The sequence below is a fragment of the Calypte anna genome, chromosome Z, assembly GCF_003957555.1.
Source record: "Calypte anna isolate BGI_N300 chromosome Z, bCalAnn1_v1.p, whole genome shotgun sequence".
In the NCBI taxonomy this organism is placed as follows: Eukaryota; Metazoa; Chordata; class Aves; order Apodiformes; family Trochilidae; genus Calypte; species Calypte anna.
This window is the reverse complement of record NC_044274.1, coordinates 43,017,457-43,036,025: the sequence shown is the minus strand read 5'-3', so window position 1 is coordinate 43,036,025 and position 18,569 is coordinate 43,017,457. Positions and strand designations below refer to the sequence as shown.

Below are 18,569 nucleotides of genomic sequence, written 5' to 3'. Positions count from 1 at the left end.
CCCATTTCTACATGTGTGTGCTCTCCTGTGCTTGCACCCTAAGAAAAGGATGTGCTTGTAAGAAAAATTCACTCTGTGTTGACCTATACCTGGTGTGTAAGAGGTCTTCAGCAACAGGCACACTACTGGCCTACAAAATGTGGCTTCACTGGAAATCCACTTCTACATACATCATAGTCTAATACTGTGCACTCATTCCCTATTACAACCCAGAGCTCTCCATCTGACCTGCTTCACGAGAAGACAGTGCAAACCTCTGACACAGCAGGCAAAACCTGTTATTCAGATGCTGTGAATTAACAAAGTTGGGGAAAAAATGTTTTGATACAGAGAAAAAAAAAAAAAAAAAAGAAGAAAGAAAAAAAAGTAACATTTTCCAGTCAAGCAGACTAAGGGAGGGAAATTCTCTGCAGGAGCAAATGCAGAGTTGAGGTGGAATTCTGCCAGCGAAGATTCTGGCCTTCTACATGCATTTCCTAGACAAAGCAAATGTCTTTGTCATTCTGAGCTAAAAACATTTTCTAATGTGAACACTTTAGGATGCACTACCTTTGCCAGAATGGAAAAGATTTCATCCCACTGTAGGTCCTGACCTCCTTCTCTCTCTCTCTCTCTCTCTCTCTCTTTCTCAAGAAAAAAAAAAAGAAAAAGAAAAAAAAAAGAAAAAAAAAGAAAAAATCAAACTTGCAAAAAAAAAAAAAATCCTCAAGTCAAGTCTGCCTCCAACAGAATTAATTATTTATTTTTTAAATCCAGAAATGATTTCAGCTTGCACCCCAGGTGGGAAGTTAAAAAGAGGGAACCGATTTGGAAGTTTGTCACAGTAGGCAGAACAGTCGCTTTGCAGCCCTTGCCTGGCTAAGGGTGCACTGCTTCACAGCTACACTGTAAAGTGTTAAAAATCCTCCCCACCCACCCCAGAATATATATATATGTATGTATAAAAAAAAATCCCCTATCCACCTCTCAGTACAGAAAAGGACCTCATCTGCACACTGCAAAAATAGCAGTACCCACTTTGGTCAATTAAAACAAACAAAAAAAAGCATACATTATTTTTTTTTCTTCTTCTTTTCTTTTTTTTTTTTTTTTTTTTTCGTTTTAAGTCTGTGTTCTTACCTATAATAACCAATACAGCTAAAAGCACTACCTACATAGGCAAAACTTGGTATTGCATAATTCGTATAAATTTGTATCCCCTCCCCCCAATATTAATTGGAAGATGAAAAACATGAAAGGTTAATAGAAAAAACACCAAAATACTGAAAATATTGCTGGTCGATTACAATTTTTAAGCGGCAACTATACACAGCCATGATATGCTTTATAAATGTGAGATAAAGGTATAACTGTCTAAAAAATCCGTGATGTCACTATTTCCCATCTGGAGTACAAAATATTTTGTCATAAAAATGGTAAGGTTTAAAATGATAATAAATGCAGCAAAACAAGTGTAGTGATGTCAATTTTTTTGTGTTTTTTTCTTTTTTTGTTTTTTTCCATTTTTTAGATTTCAAGGCAAGGCACGTAATGTGGACATTATATCTTCGTGCAAATTAGGATTACTGGAAAGAGTATTTTAATTATATTTTTTAAAGAGACATAGAGGCAAATGTCTGCCCATGCACGTTATATTTCTGTCAATATGTGAAAAGTGTTGAACAAGGCTAACTTCTGAAAGCACCATGCAAGTTTTCAGCACCCTGTAATTACACTTACATTAAGAGTGCATTAATTAAATATAACATATCCCCATCCTGGTATTACCAGTTTGTAAACGGTAAGCTTTGCCCTTGTGACATGGATTTGCCTATCTCTTTGTCTCTATGATGCAGGTTTTACAGAAACATGTTAAACCCTATGGGTTCTTGATGCAACCAGTAACTTTAAATAAATAAATCCTACCCCTCTGTGGAGGCAGCAGCTAAACCAACATAAGTGCTGTGTTTCCATTGATTTCTTTTTCTCAAGGACATGATTTGTCTTGGTTTAATGCCTTTTAATGCCCTCAAAAACTGAGGGGAAAAAGAAGTTTGTTCAAAGTCATTTTTATTTCTATTTTTAATCCCCTCAATTTAGAGTCCAAGGGCTGAAGGACTTATAGTGATGACCCCTTAGATATTATTTTTAAATTGCACTTGCCTCTGTAAGTGTTTCTTTAGTGGGGGAAATGTTCACTTTTTCTTTTCCTTTTTTACTGTTGCATAAGGTGATAACACTTCTACCTACAAAGAGGCATTTCTTCCATAGAGCCTGTGTGTTCATTCTGATTGAAAACTTCAAACTGCATAACGCGCTAGAAAAGGCTGAATTAAGGGCCAAAGTTTAATAAATCCATATTGATAACTAAAGGCTACAGAGCTTATTTTTAAAACATTTAGAAATCAGTGTTGAGAAAATGGTGGTTCGTGGCCCTTGTCCTCCTGCAGCTCTGCTGCTGCTGCCTAGCCTTTGTTCTGTGAGATAGCCAGGAATAGTGATCCCATGCGTAAACAACAAGAATACTAAACCAATATAACTAGCTTATCATGCAAATATTAAGGCATCTAGAAAGTCAGTTAAAATATATTGTCAGAGACAGAACATCTATTTCCCAGCAGACTTCATATAACAAAGGCTACTTCGCAGGGGCTGCATTCTACCCATCAGTGAAATATCATTGACCCTTTTTATGTCATTTCAGTTTCAATCATAAGTAAATTAGTGATTGTAAGAGCTGCAATTGCTGGTCTTATTTTTGCTTCTTTCTTCAGTTTCTTTTGTCGTCCTGGATTCCTTTATTTTTCTTTTTTTAATTTTGCATTTATTTTTTTAGTATTTTTTTCCCTCAGTTGCTTGTTTCTGCTTGAAGGAAAGGCTCTCCAATTATGTTCAAACCATAATTTGGGACATTTGTCGGCAGGATCGGTGTCCTATTCGATACTTGAAAAGGAACCAAGCTAGCCCAGGTACCAGGACTGTAGAAAAGGGGAAAAGGAAAAGGGGAAAGAGGAGAAAAAAAAAAAAAAAGTGAGAGAGAGAGAGAGAAAAAAAAAAAGAGAAAAAAGAAACAAAAACCATAAATTAGACATGTTGCAAAAATTAAAACACAACAAATTCGAAACACGGCTTTCAGTATTAATGGCACTGAAGATATAATAAGAGACCAAATTTGCCAGTATTACTGGAGATTCTACTTCAGAGTTTTCTCTGTGGAAGTATGATTTATGTGAAAGAAAAATAGTTGCATTCATCTTTGTGGTTAGTAGTATTACTGCTGTCTTACACTAAGTGGCCTGTTTGTTTATGAAAGCTCAAAAAAATTTCAGACACAAACATATAGAGCAGACATATTTTCACCATACAAGTGACAGTGCAGATGTTATTTAAGAACTGCTGAAATGCACTACATTATGCAGGGTTGCTATTTTCCAGAACACAATGTAAAGGATCCGTGGTTAACCTTCATGTGCCATTTACCTATTACTATTCTCTTAGAACCTGCCACATTACCTTGTCTCCATCCCAGGTGAGTGGGCCCCGTGGGGCAGAGGACCTTTAATATTAAAAAATACCCAAGAGGTATCAGTGCTTAAGGGATACAGAATAACAGAATCATCTAAACACTTGCAGCCAAGCTGTATCTGTGATTCGAGGGTAGCAGCAAGTACCTTAAATTTTGACTAATGTCTGAGGAAGAGAGTATTTTCAAAGGCAGTTCAATAACTTCAGAACTTAAGTCATAATTTCGAAGCACTTTGTCACTCAGGAGCTTAAGTCCCAATGGCATTTACATGTTTACCAACTAGCAATAGGTACCTCACCCAACAGCATTTCCGAAATGGATACTCAAATAGAGACCTCAGCTGTCCCTATTCAGTACCTAGAGCAGACCCTAAGCAGCCTTTTCTTAATGGACTTCAGAGTAAATCTTGTCAAATTTATTCAGAAGAAAAACAGCGTTATTATGTCTGCAATCACTCCCAAACAACTAATACCATAAGTGGACACACAGCGTGCAAACACAGTTGGAGGTATCCAGCTTTTCTCCATCCACACTAGGTGTTTCCACAAACACAACACTTTACTTGAGAATACAAATTGGGATTAGGCTGCTAGGCTTCATGGCAACACATCTGCAGACAAAAACCTCCGGCATATGTTTTGTGGAGAACAGATGCTGGAAGTTTTCATCCTTCTTTGCCTTTGGTCATGCCTCTGCACTTCTCTCTCCCTGGATGAGCAGATGCTCCTTCTGCAGCATGGGTGTAAACAGGAAAACAGACTCTTTCAATCTATTTGAAAAGTGTATGAAGTTACTACATTTCATTTGGAAATACTAAAGAAAGAGGTCAACTTATTTTTTGAAAAACAGGGGGGTGTTTCTCAGGTCTTTTACGTTAAAAATAACACAAGCATTTTCTGTTGTTTACTCCTGTGTGGTAAACTTCACCATTATACACCTGTTAATTTGCTATCTTGATTCCTAGCAATTAATTTCTAGTGATCTGTTTAAACAGACAAAAAAGTGAATAAAATTGCATGTGTCAGTGATAGACAAACCCTGAAGTGACCAAGACTAATTTTTATCTTCAAGAAAATGTAAGAATTATTAATACTTTAATGTATTTTAAATGGCTGGAGTACAAATATTATTCACTTGGAGGATATTTTTTTTTTCCAGTTCAGTATATTCTTGAAGGTCAACTGATCTGATGAGAATTTTATGTTCACAAAAAAACCAAACCAAAACAAACAAACAAAAAAACCAAAACCAAACAAACAAAAAAACAAACAAAAAAAACCAAACCAATACCAGAACCTCATTTAAGAGGCTTAATTTTTTCAACTTAGTTTGCATCTTCCTTCACAATTTGTTTTAAAATGCTTTTTTTGTTCTCTTTAGATCTTTAATGATTCTAGGAACTAAATGCTGAAATAACAGGCATAACACAAATTGTTTCCAAGCACAGGGATATTTAAAAATAGGAACTAGTAATAAAAAATAAAAATAATCAAACAAACAAACAAACAAAAAGCAGGTTTGTTTGCTTAGGATCTGTCTGAACATACATTTTACAGTGCACAGTTCTTTGCTGTCCTATTACTTGGGATTTACAAGGTTTAGAGACTTCAGAAAAAACAGAATGCTATCTGAAAGAATATAAATTTTCTGTGACTCAACACAGTATTTAAACAATTACTGTTGCAAAGGCTAAATACACAGCTTCCAGGTTATCTTTCTGAAGATTTACAGTGCACCTCAGAAGTTAAGATACATATATATGTGGCTTTTTCCTCTGTTTTAAAGTTGACAACCTTCTAATGATTACAGCAGGCCTGTTGCAGACATATGACCTACAAATTTAATATAGGTGTTTGTTTAAACCTTTCTAACCTACGATGTTATATTACCACCATGACTAAGACTCAGACTGCAACCAATTTGTCAATGCTACTTATGAATACTCCATGAGTAACAAATCTCTCACGCTAACACTGAGTGGGTCCCACGGGAGTTTCTGCAGCCCTGCAAAGATGGTTCCAGCAGTGGACCACCCACGTGGCTGGAAAAGCCACCACCCTGGCAACTCTAAAGATGGGCTGAAGTCCCTGATCCAGATGCATGGGCTAGACAGGGGCTGACCCTACTGGCAGCTGGGAAGGACAGGCCATCTTCTCTGTTTGCTAGCACTTCCTAAGTCATGACCTTCAAGGCTTGACAAAGATCCAGTTGCATTTCAGAAACTAACATTATCATATTGCAGCTTGATTTAACTGTGTGTCAGGCCACCCTGATACTACCACACCAAGTGTTTTCCACAGACAAAAGAGGAATGAAATCATATTAGTAGTGATAATAGCACTAATGACAGCACAAAGCTCTAAGAACAGCTTTTGTACAAGGAATAACCAAAAAAAAAAAAAAAAAAAAAAAAAAAAAAAAAAAAAGGTAACTCAAGCTCTGCTAAACTGTTTCTATATGGCTGTCTATGCAACATACCCTAAGACTCCATTACCCTTATGGTAAATTTCATGGAACTTTCAGCTACCATATGAGCCCCACCCTACCCTGTAGCTCCCCAGTGCTCCTACATGCTGCCAAGCCATATCAGCAGCCCAGAAGAGTGAATTCCCCTGTCAGATTTCTCAAGCCTGTCCTGAACAGACTTCTGTGACAACTGTGGAGTTCAGCTTCTGCCATGGAAACCATCTATGATGTCTCTGCAGAGTGTGCCAGCAGAAGTGCCAGCTACTGCTGACTGCAAGGCAAACTCTGCCTGGGAGCCCACATGGGTGGCCACAGCAGAGAAAAAGGAAAGGGGAAAATACCTTTCGCTTTACCACAGCAGCTTGCATAAGTCCCAGGTAAACTTCCAGATGTCAGTTTCACAAAAGCAGGGCAATGTTCTGTCTCTGTTCACTAAGCACCTTAACAGGTGCACGCAAGAGGGTTCTCCTTGCAGAAGTTAGTAAGATGTCCCTTTGCCCATTATGGGCATGACCTCCTTCAGCTTTTTATGTATGAGTGGAATCAAGCAGGTCTACCCTACTCTCCAGCTCACTGCTCCTGAGGAAATCGGTGAGCCCTGCACTATCAGATGTTATAACATAAACGCCCAACCCTTGCAATAGGAAGTGACACCCAGAAAAATGTGTTTCAGGTTAAGTTTTGAAGCAAACAGCATGAGAAGCACCATTGTGAGACTCAGACCTGTAGTCTTTGTGACAGCAAGCATGGCTTGCATAACCACCTTCCTGAAGCCTTATGCCTTTCACTACCAGAAACAATTTTATCTCATCCTAACTAGACTATGAAGTGTGTTATGAAGTCATCAGTTCCCTCTCTATCCATGGCAAGTATAATGTACTTATCTGTTTAAATGTAATAGAATAGCAAAAGAAAATTCTGCAAGCATCTCACAGGGTTAATGTGCCCCATTACAGTTTCCATTACAGCTTTCACATGTTAATTTAATCAAGATTTCTGCCGTAGTTTCCTCTTAAAGATAGTAATTGCTGTTTTAAGAACCTCTGATTAAAATATTACTGGAATGGACCGCAAACAGTACTCACTTTATACGTATATACAGTCCACTTTGGAGGTTATAATAACATAAAGATCATAATAACATTAAACAATTACCTAAATGCAATATAAACTGAATTAAATCAGACCCAACTAACCCTGAAGTATTTTAAGATTCTTATTTTCCATCAGCTACTACTTTCTCTGTAGTACAGTTTCAGAAGTCTGTAAGAGCATCCCACCACTCATAAACTACACCCAAACCAGTATTTCTTCTTGCAGCTTATCACCCCATGCATGAACATGCTAGCTTAGACAAAGTAGATCAAATCATGGTAGGTCAAGTCTTTGGACATAAAAGGTAGAAATGCCTTTGATGTCAACAGAAGTGACACTAAAGAGTCACCAAGCAAGATTCATCTATCTTGTACTAAGCAAGTGCTCTGCCACAAAAGTGTAAGAAACTTTACCATTCCAAATTGTAAAAATCATGAACTTTGGAAACACAACTGTGCCAGCCTCAGTGCCCTGGCTAAATTCCCACTGGTGTTTCTGCCAGCAGAAAGCTATCCCTCTGGCATCTACTTAATGTGGTACTTCTGTTACAATTCTGAGCTGGCACCTGTAGTTACACAGCTGCCAAATTTCACGTCCAAGGTGACCATTATTTCAAGAGATCTATTAAGTATATTTTGGTTTAATTTAGGACAACTTCTATAGTTTAGTGAGTGCACATCACACATTTAGCACTGATTTATGCTCAAACAAGGGAAAAGGGAATTCTGCTGTAAGGATCCTTTAATTCCCTGCAGACCCCTTTTTTGTGACAGTTGTAACCAAAAAAACAAGGTATGTAAAGGAAGAGGCCACAGAGTGCATCACTAACACAGAAAATCCACAGCAGAGGAAGGACTCAGAGAAATTATGCATGTCCATGCTATGCTCTATGCTCTGTACTCTGTGCATGCATGAGGGTTTCGTGCAGGGACAGGGCTAAAGGAGGTCTGCAAATATGCACTAGCACAGATATAAACAGGTGGAGAGCTGCCTCCCATAGAGCCAAACCACAGAGGACATAGGCTAAGGCTACCAGAGACCACAGGGTCACCTGTGGAAAAGATTACTCTTTACTTTCTGCATCTACACTTCTTTTGTCCCCAATTACCATTTCCAGTCTTAACCTGTAAAGTAAAAGCATGAGTAAATAATAATGCAGATAATCCTAACTGCACCAAAAGGAAACCCCAAAAAACAAAATGCTTAATTTAATAATTCAAAAGAAACAACTGCCAGTAAGATGATTAAAAAGTAGGGAACTGGAGTAACCAAGGGGTTAAAGATACAGTTTACACTTGGGATTTCTCTGTAATATGCTCCTCCTTCTCTAGCAGTGCTGCCAAAAATCATCTGACAGGAAACATAAGATTAAGTTTGTCCTACCTAAGTGAACAAAGAGTGCTCAGAACAGGCAACCAGCTTGCTGCAGAGCGGGAACTTTCCTAATCCTGCTGGAATCCACAGCACTGCTCAGAAAATATTACTGAAGCTGTTTTCTTTACTTTAACATCTTGTTTCTGGATCATCTCAATCATTTCAGTCACACTGCAGTTCTTGCCGCTTCTCCCATAAAGGTTAACTTAAAGCTCCAAACATAATCATGTGGAAAATGGACGTTATTGATTCCTATGGTCCATTGTTCCCCCATTCTAAGTCCCTGAAGTTCAAGTTCAATCTGGAATTACATCATGTCTGGTTTCTCCTGGTTACCAGACGGCTTGAGACGTGACCACAGCTACAGAAAAAACAAACAGCCTTCTTCACGCTTCGGCTCCCCTATCGATTCAAACATAAACTTTTTTTCTTTCTCTCAAGTAAGCTTCAAGTATGGAGCATGGTTAATTTAGAGATTAAGCTCCAAATTAGATTATCTAATGGCATCTTAATGGATTGCTGACCCATTTCCTGTGGGATGGCAGCATGCAAGCCTGGTTTGAATACAATTAATTTCTTTAGGAAGTGTTCTGAAGATGTTTGCCTAGATGAAGAGGAAACATAATGGTCTGCACATCTTCTTGCTTTACAGAGTTGGACAAAACTCTTAAGAGTTAGCAACTGAAATTGATAAGGACTAGAAATAATTAGATTTTCTTTCTACGAATATTTTTACAATCAGGATACTTCAGTGGTTTTGTTCTTAAATTATAATGAATTGATACTTCTACTTCAAAACATTGCCCAAGGGGGCTGAGGCAGCAGGGGGCAGAGGGTATGAACCATTGCTCTAACAGGTGTCTGCATTTGCCAAAATGTTCTTGTCACAGAAATGCTGATGTTACTTAAAAGTGTTTTCTCTAAACCAAACACACACAAGGTGCTGCGCTACAAAAGCAATCTACACGTATTCTGTCTCCCTACTTCTTTCACAAATCAGAGATTATCCCTCTTGATTGCTTTATCAGCACTGTTATCATAAGCCCAGCTTGGTGCTGGGGGAAAACAGTTATTCTTGGAAAAGCTGAACACCCCTACAGCTAGAGTTGAGACAGAAATTCAGCACTCTGAGAACAAATCTCCTCTCAACATCTCCAGAAACAAACCAGCTGCTGTACTGTATCATTGTGTGTTAAGGTAACAAACCATGAGGAGAAAATGCTAAGGTAGTGCATTTGCCTGAGTAGTGTAAACCTAACGTTAAAGTAATAGTTACCCTGGAACACTAATATTGGAAGATTTTTAAAAATAATGTAAATAACAATATTTGGGAATAAAAATACAATAACTGAGTTAAAATGTGAGCTGCAGCAATGAAAATTTGCTTACAGTCTGTTGACAATATTCAACATGCCCATCATGATGGCTTTTTTGAATGGTCCTAGTGGAGCTGGCCAAATGAGTAGCTAAGACTGAGGCTCAAGCCCATGTTATCAGATTTATACACAAACACTTTTTTTCTTGCTCTCGTTGCATGTGCTCTAGCTCTCATGTAATGACTGAGACTGTATTTTCCTAATTGAGCTTTGCATAGTTTCATGGCTTCCTCTCACCTTCTGTCTCTAGGAAAGCAGTCATTACCAAAGAATTGTGGTTATGAAAAAAACTTGGTTTTTTATGATAATTCTGAGTATCTTCTTTCTATGTACAGCAAAAATAAAGAAAAAAAATTACCTAAATTATCTTAGAAGTATTTGAGAACTTAATTCTGTAGATGTACTTAAACATTGCTTGAATTTCCAATTTTCAAAAAAATTTTTTAAATTAAAATTGGACCATTTCTGTAATGTTCTGCCTCAGAGTTTAAATGCCAACACATATATAAATTAACGAGGAAACATAAGCTCAGAAAACATATTTTGGAATTTATGTGTCGTGTCATTTACATGTCATATCTACCATCAGGTATGACAGCCATCTATTAATAAGAGAAAGAACACAGAAATAACAAGAGTTTTTATCATTATTCATTCTCTGCAAGTCCCCAGGATGTGATTTACCTACAATGTCCATAAGGAAACTTTCGCATTGGTCATCTCCGCTACCCTATTTCTGTAAAGACAGGACAGCTAACATTGATTGACTGCCAACTTTTTTGCCATTCCGAGGTCAAAGATATTTCTGAAAAATCAGTATACTTAAAATAACCACAAAAGCCTGCTTTAAAAAATCAGATAATATATCATCAAAATGAGAACTTCAGACTTGAGGAAATCACACCAATCATACATTTATTAGGTCATTTTGCAGGGGAAAATTTGACTGTCTGGACTGGAGTACATTTCTCTTTGCCAACGTACAGCAACTCCTTTTGCAGTAAGTTCTTTTTTTAGCATAAATTTCAGTGTTAAAAGGATTCACTTCCTCTTAGTTTGCACAGGAATTACTTCTCTTAAATCCTCACCTACCTTGGATTTAAGAATTCTGTATTCTAAAACCCAAATTCTAAAAGCAATCTATGCAGGGAGAAGTGTTTCTTTGTCCTCCAAGGCTTAATTCAAGGCCAAGTAAACATAGCATGTGCCTGCTTTGAAAGAGATGCCATGGCAGAATTTTGCCCAAGTGCATCTGACAACACTTTGGTTTGAGTCCAGCAGAGGGCCATGAGGATGCTCAGAGGGCTGGAGCATCCTTTGAGGACAGGATGAGAGAGTTGACGTGGTTCAGTCTGCAGAAAACAGGGCCCTGTGGAAACCTTTTAGTGGCCTTCCAGTTCCTGAAAAGGGTCTACAGGAAAGCTGGAGAGGAACTTTTTGCCGGGGTGTGTAGCAATAGGATGAGGGGGAGTGGCTTCAAACTGGAAGAGGGGAGATTTAGACTACAAGGAAGAAAATATTTAATGTGAGGGTTGTGGATGAGTGCCACAGGTTGCCTAGGGAAGTTGTGGATACCACATCCCTGGAAATATTCAAGGTCGTGTAGAGAAACGAGATAAACCAGGTGCCTCGAATTGCCAGTGAGTGGGTGTGAGTCCACCTGTGCCTGATTAGGACAGGCCCCTATTGGGCATGAGCAAGATCAGGGGGCCAATAAAGGTGGGACACAGACCCACAGAGAGGACCTCAGCTCACTCTGGTGCGAGGCATGGAGAGGTCAGCAGCTCATCGAGCCTCTGGAGCAAGAAAGGCTCTTCCCGCTACACTTCTACCCTGGAAGCGCTGTGTGGTGGCTGGAGTCCTGGAAGAGACCAGCAGCTCGTCGAGCTTCAGGAGCAAGAATGGCTCCTCCTGCTACATTTGGTGGAGAATGCGGGCAACTTGTGAAGAGCTGGCAACAGGAACATTCTCCCTGATTTGAAAAAATGCCTGGGCTAACACTCTCCTTGAAAGGTATCAAGCTCTTTGGATTGGAAACCCCTGAACAGAGGGAAGCCGAGATAAGGATTCTCTCTTTGGAAACCCCTGAGCAGAGGGAAGCCAGGAGGATGGAATCCCATGGTATGGAATCCCACGGAGGAAAAAAAAAATAAAAGTAAAATAAAAGTATGGGATCCCACGGAGGAACCAGAAACCTCTTTGGAAACCCCTGAGCAAAGGGAAGCCAAGATAAGGATTCTCTCTTTGGAAGCCCCTGAGCAGAGGGAAGCCAAGAGAAGAGCAGATACAGGAGGGAGAAGAACAACTCAAGTCGGAAAGGTAAAGACTTTGTGAAAAAGTGCCTGGGCTGACATTGAACGGTTGCCTGAGAAGCTAGGGTTAAAACCCGTAAGTTATAAGTGTATTTCTAAAAATCCTGTTGTGTGTTCTGTGTCAGTAAATGTTTGTGTAAAAATCCTGTACTCGGCGCCCCCTCGATGCTCTTAGCTGAGTGTCCCGCGGGGCCAGAAGAAAAATCCTGTATGTCTGTATCCTGTGTGTAAAAATCCTGTATGTCTGTATTCTCTAATCAGTGTTAAAATGCCTGTAAGCTAGGGCAAACCGGGAAAGCTTTAAGAAAAAAAAAGAAAAAAAAGGGGGAAATGTAGAGAAACGAGATAAACCAGGTGCCTCGAATTGCCAGTGAGTGGGTGTGAGTCCACCTGTGCCTGATTAGGACAGGCCCCTATTGGGCATGAGCAAGACCAGGGGGCCAATAAAGGTGGGACACAGACCCACAGAGAAAACCTCAGCTCACTCTGGTGCGAGGCATGGAGAGGCCAGCAGCTCATCGAGCCTCTGGAGCAAGAAAGGCTCTTCCCACTATACTTCTACCCTGGAAGCGCTGTGTGGTGGCTGGAGTCCTGGAAGAGACCAGCAGCTCGTCGAGCTTCAGGAGCAAGAATGGCTCCTCCTGCTACAAGGTTGGGCTGGATAGGGCTTGGAGCAATCTGTTCTAGTGGGATGTGTCACTGCCTATGAAGGGGATTTGGAACTAGATGATCTTCAAGGTCCCTTCCAACACAATTCTATGATTCTATGATTTTGTACACTGGTAGGGTTGAAGTGTTAGGGTCAAAGTGGCAGGCAGCACTTTGGGAGTGACTTAAAAAGCAGTCTTGTGTGCTGTGTACTTAAATACAGAATTCAACATACATGTGGACAGTGCATCAGCCAGAATAAAATGTCATTGCTTTAAAGGGGGATTGAGTGATGACTGATTAAAAGCATTCAAAGATATGCCTAGATTGGCAGTTGCAATATAATTTCCTAATGCATGTCAATGCCCTGGAAAAGCAACACTCATTGTACTGGGAGAATAAATCACCCCCTGCGTGCTAATCTAGCTCAGTTTGGATTCACTCTTGGCAGTACATTGAAAACTGTGGCAATTACTGCATGATGGGGATTTATAATGTGAATCACAGCCCTTGAGGAGATGAGGTGAATCCATTAGCTAATTTTCCATTGCACCATTTAATCTATAAGGAAATGAATGACAACACCTTACTTTTCCACCACAAGTCTTCCAGATTTTAAATATTATTTCAGAAAATTTGAAGAAAGGAAAAGTAAAATAGAACTATTCAAGATATTTAAACTTGAGATTTCTAAAGAGCAACGATTTTCAAATTCCATAATTATCATTCCAAGCTGATATTCAGAAGTCCCAAGTCTTCCAGCAATTCATCATAAAATGCAATTCTTCAAAAGGCATTTTGTACAGAATATATATACACACTCACACTCATACTTACACAAGCTATTCAGAAGTATGTACACTCTCATGAGCACACAAATGTCTAACAAGTATTTAAATTTTTTTCAAGAGTCAGTAGCTAATACTTCATCTGGCAGGCTCCCAACCCATAGGCTTTAAGTGTACAGACCCCATTAATTGTTGAGTGTTGCAGATAATCCTGAACCTGAAAGAGGTGACAAACTGGTGTATCACAATTATGCCAAATTTTTACACACCTATTTAGACACACACACCTCTGCTGTTACAAAAATTCATTACTTACTGAGAGATGTAGAAGCTAATCACATAAAAAGTTAACAGTTTTTATTGTGCTTGCTTTTTCTCATATAAAAATAAACTTGGGTAATTCCTAATTATTCTGTACTGCCATGGATAAATAGAATGGGTTTATATCTTACCTTCATGTAAATGCTAGTGACCTAACATATACCAGGTGACTAGTAAGAAAAGTTTCTTTGAATAGTATGTTTATTCATTATCTGAAAACAACCGCCACCTCAATTATTATTATACTCATCTATATCTCTAATAGTACCATTTTCTTCATATTAATCACTAAGCCCCCCAAAATACGACCTTTAATTCTGAAAATGACATTTTTAAAGCCTAACATCATGTATTGCCTTAAATTTACAAATCCTTTGCATTTGACAGCACAGCATTGTCATTCCAGGTGCTTAATTAATTTAGTTTCTAAATTCATCTTACACTAAAAGTAATCTGAATGTGTATGGGAGAAATGTTACATGCGTGTTTTGATCAAATGCCGTCACATTTTCCTCTGGAGGCCTACTAAAACAGACACCGTAGATCAATACAACTTTTTAGAGGTGGTGTAGGGGTGGAAATAATTAAAATGTTACCTTTGCCAAGTAATTCCCAATGTATCCTCACTGGCACTGGGGTATAAATGCCTGCCGTTTTGATTCATGGTCCAGTCACAAATTCTCAGCTGTCAATTGAAACCTAGCAGTCAGATATGATCGAGCAGTACTACAGATTTTAGTATTTAAATGAACACATGCAAACTAGTACTGTACATGGCAAAAGCCTTATTTTCCCAAGAAGTAACTTTAAAAAACAGAACAAAAACCCAACAAACAAAAACAAAGAAAATAACTTATTTCGAGAAATAAATGCCTATAGATTTGATTAAGATAATGCTTCTTTAATATGGTCCTCTATTAATAAAGCACAAAAGAGCAACTATTGTTTAGCACATAGCAATTAGCCATTATTAGATTACAAACTGAGCTGGAATAAAAGGAAATGTTAATATTCAATAGAGAGATACTTAAAGAAGGAAATAAAAATACTGTTTTATCTAAGCAGTGCTCTATATAATGTGTCATGAGTAAAGGTCAAATATAATCAGTTTCTTGTAGCATGCATTTCATGAAACATAGAAGACATGCAATTTATAGAAAATCTGCCCAAATTAAACAAACTTATCTTTCTATCTAGGAAGAGTAAAGGTGTTTTGTAATTGAGGTTTATTAATCTAGTGTTACTGAAAGTGGCCTTACTTAGCAAGAGGTGATAAAATAATCTAATCTTGCTTTAGACTCAGAATAATAGCATTTAACATACTTTATTGCATTTTAATATAAAGAGGAATGTACTGTATGTTAGCTGAAATAAACTCTTCCCAGATCCCCAGATCATCAGTTCTGCCTTCCAGGACTGCTCAAGCAACCCTCTATAGATCTGTTTATTTAACAGCTGCCCTATAGTGTTAGCAGATTTATTGAAAAGATATACTTCTTTTTTTAAGTATAAAACAGTGATGTGAAGAAAACATACATTTTAACCTCTGTATAGTCATGCTGTACAATAAACTGCTGTACCATTATACATAATACAGCACTCTGAATTCAAGATAATGTCGCCGAGTTTAATTGCATTCAATGCATTTTAGATTTCTCTATCTGTATTCATGTTCTTTAGATAGTGCAGGCTACAGCAAACAAACTACAATAAACTGTTTTCACAGGAGCACGATTAATTGCTGTCTTCCTGAAAAATATGAATGCTGAGGACAAGACAATATTGCAAACCTGACCCTGCCTCACTGTTAGACTCATAAGCTTCCTGCTGTTAAGGTCTGAGAAATGGAAATATAAGTCTCTCATGTTTTCATAGGGATTGTTTCTTGTTTGTTATCTAAAGAACTCCAAGAGACCTTCTAAAGGCCATTAAAAACATGACTAAACCACATGAAATTAACCAGAAAAGGAAACACAAAGTCAAAAAGTTTGCTAGAAGTAACTGTGAATAATACATTAAATATGTTCAAAGAAAGTGGTACTTAAATATTTGATTTAGTCATTATATAAAACAGTATTGTAAGCCTGATTTTAATATTGAAGATCTAGTAAATTATGTCAGTACATTTACTTAACATACAGTTGATATATTTCTGCTACAATTCTTAATAATGTTACCATCTTCAATACAGATGCATATTTTAAAGCTTTATAACTTGTCTATAAAAGCTCATTTCCAGCTGAAACATGACTGAAAGGTTAATCCCCCTCCTTTTTCTTCTTTCACAAAATATAGTGTCTATGAATAAGAGCCCTTTGGCTGATTAGAATGATAAAATACACTAACATCACAAACTTAGTGTTACCAAATGATTTTACGCTCTTAGGTCTAGCTCAAAAGTCTTGCAAGCACTTAGCTTGCTATAGAACCTGACTGCACTTGCCATTTCGGAAGATCAATAAAGGGCTGATATACTACATCTTAGTAAATCAGTTTCTTCTCAAAATCATTGTATTCTTCCCACAGCCTGCATGAAAATTTTCCATATGTGCAGCTAATAGTTAAATTTATCATTAAGGAAGCTCCAAACAGAGCTTTCCAAGCCCGCTTCATAAATGTTAGTTATGACACACTCCACATTACACACTGATAAATAACTCACAGCAAACACGTGTTATGGATCGTAACAACATGTAAAAATTGTAATGGTAATAACAGAACATGTGCGTTTTACATGCATGCACATGTATTTGAAGATCATGCTACACTAGACCTACATTTAGTGTAAGCTGTAGTGCTGTTCACTGCACCAACCATGCCATACTTGCAGTACAAACAACACTTGAACTGACTTCCTGAGAAGAGGTTCTCTGATAAGCCCAGGACTGCACCTGATGTGCTGAAAATCACCTTCCTAATGTTAAAAACTGCTGTGCCACATTCCTCAGCAGCCTCACATTGTTTTTAAAAACTGACTTGTCAGAAAAATGTGGGGGGTTTTCCACCCTCACATAAAATTTCCTCTCCCAAATCAGTCTTCCTTGGAGATCAGAATGTCTAAGACTTATAAATATACTTCTGAAATATGTAGAAGTACCATTTTCAAAGTCCCCATCTGCTTCCCTTACATATGATGAGTGCTTTCTGGGTAAAAAGGCTAGAGAAAGTTAAAGGTGCTCTATGAGAAGAGATCTGCAGCAGCAGTGGGAATGCTGCCCTTCGAGGAAGTCCAGGCAGCTCAACAGAGAAAGCCGGAAGGCACAGACCTGACATGAGCTTTGGAAGGATGTATGGCACTTCATTACAGTATTTTGAGTGCTATATGATGTTGAAAGCTTTCTGAGTACTAATAATCCTGAGAGTAACTTGAATGACATCTAAAGTCACACAGAGGTGTTATCTGGAGACAAGAAGGCACATTTACTCATCCACAGGAAACCAGCTAAGAGAGCTCTTCTCTGAGATACATGAAAGGGAGAAGCAAGAAACTGCTTGAAGACTGATTGAGAAAACTTAAATTCTTCATAAGAGGCACTTAAGAAATAGCCCACGAGAGACATCTATTAAATGATGAAAAACATTGTTGATTTAGTCAAAAACACAGGATGAATGATAAATAAATGACCTGACTTGGCATGTGACTTGGTCAGGTCTTTCCTAGAAAGCTGTTAGAAAGGCCTGGTCTTCAGTTCCACAGCTTTGCTGTTTTCAAGGTTAGATACAGAAAGCCACTTCACTTACAGCTCCCATCCACAAAAGAGTGCCAATTATTTTTTTAATTTGTTTCTCACCTAGACACACAGAAAAAAGACATGGGTGAAGTGGAAAAAGACGAACATCTTTGCAGCAGATGGGGACACCTCATAGGCAGCCCAGCCATTTCCTGACATGTGGAGCTGCACCCATCTCTCATCCCCACAATACATCCTCACTGCTATGCTCATGAAGGAACAGTGAGCAAAAAATTCCAGTGCAAGTGTATCTCGAGGGAGGCAATGAAACTCCTTCAGCACCTCATCTTTGTCATGGGAAGGGACCACAAGCCTAGGCAGAACCAAAACAGACCAACTGCTTCTCCTGACTTGCACTGTCTGAACGTAGTCTACCTCCCTGTTCTTGTTTTACACTTTGTGAAATGCCAGGAAAGCAATTTTGGTTTGAACTTTCCAGTACTGTCAGACATGCTGATGTGAAGGTCTACTCAAGAGCTAGATTCAATTATAGATGCCTTTTTGGTTTAAAGTGGGCACCTTTGAAGCACAACCGTCTTGCAGAGTTTTAAGTATACAAATGTTACATACATTAAAAGCATGTAGTCAACTGCTCAATCTTTAATCACAGTCAGAATAATTTTTACAGGTTAAAGTTAAGCAGCTTTTGTATTCTTCTACTTAAAGAGTGGCTCTCTAAGACTAACATTCCTTTCAAGGTTCTGTAATTGCTAGTGAAAGCCGATGCTCATTTTCGAAAGTGCAACAGGAGATTGTGCCACAGCTTCTGTTAGTTGAGGAGAGCCCATAAAAATTAACATTTGCATATTGTCATTGTTTTGACTGAAACTTCCTTTAAATGTGTTTCCTTTCCAGCAAGCCTATGTGAAAGGTGACCTCTTATCCATGTACATACCTCCCTGGTAGCCATGTGACCCAGTTTTACGTCAAACTGTCAGTTGTGATAAGGGACA

The 18,569-nt window shown here is 38.4% G+C and overlaps 1 protein-coding gene across 7 annotated transcripts in view; it reads right to left on the bottom strand.

The window, feature by feature from the left end:
• Positions 1-1,099: 1,099 nt before the first annotated feature.
• NFIB (nuclear factor I B) overlaps positions 1,100-18,569 on the bottom strand; it is a 165,345-nt gene continuing 147,875 nt past the window's right edge. For 5 of the 7 annotated variants that reach the window (XM_008496217.2, XM_008496215.2, XM_008496216.2 and 2 more), the window contains 2 exons: positions 14,482-14,570; positions 1,100-2,957 (listed from right to left, as the gene is read on the bottom strand). In XM_008496217.2, coding sequence (XP_008494439.1) covers positions 2,828-2,957; positions 14,482-14,570 — 219 coding nt within the window. In that variant the 3' untranslated portion in view covers positions 1,100-2,827. The remainder of the gene's footprint in view (positions 2,958-14,481; positions 14,571-18,569) is intronic. The other 2 variants (XM_008496218.2, XM_030466739.1) reach the window with 2 other exon arrangements.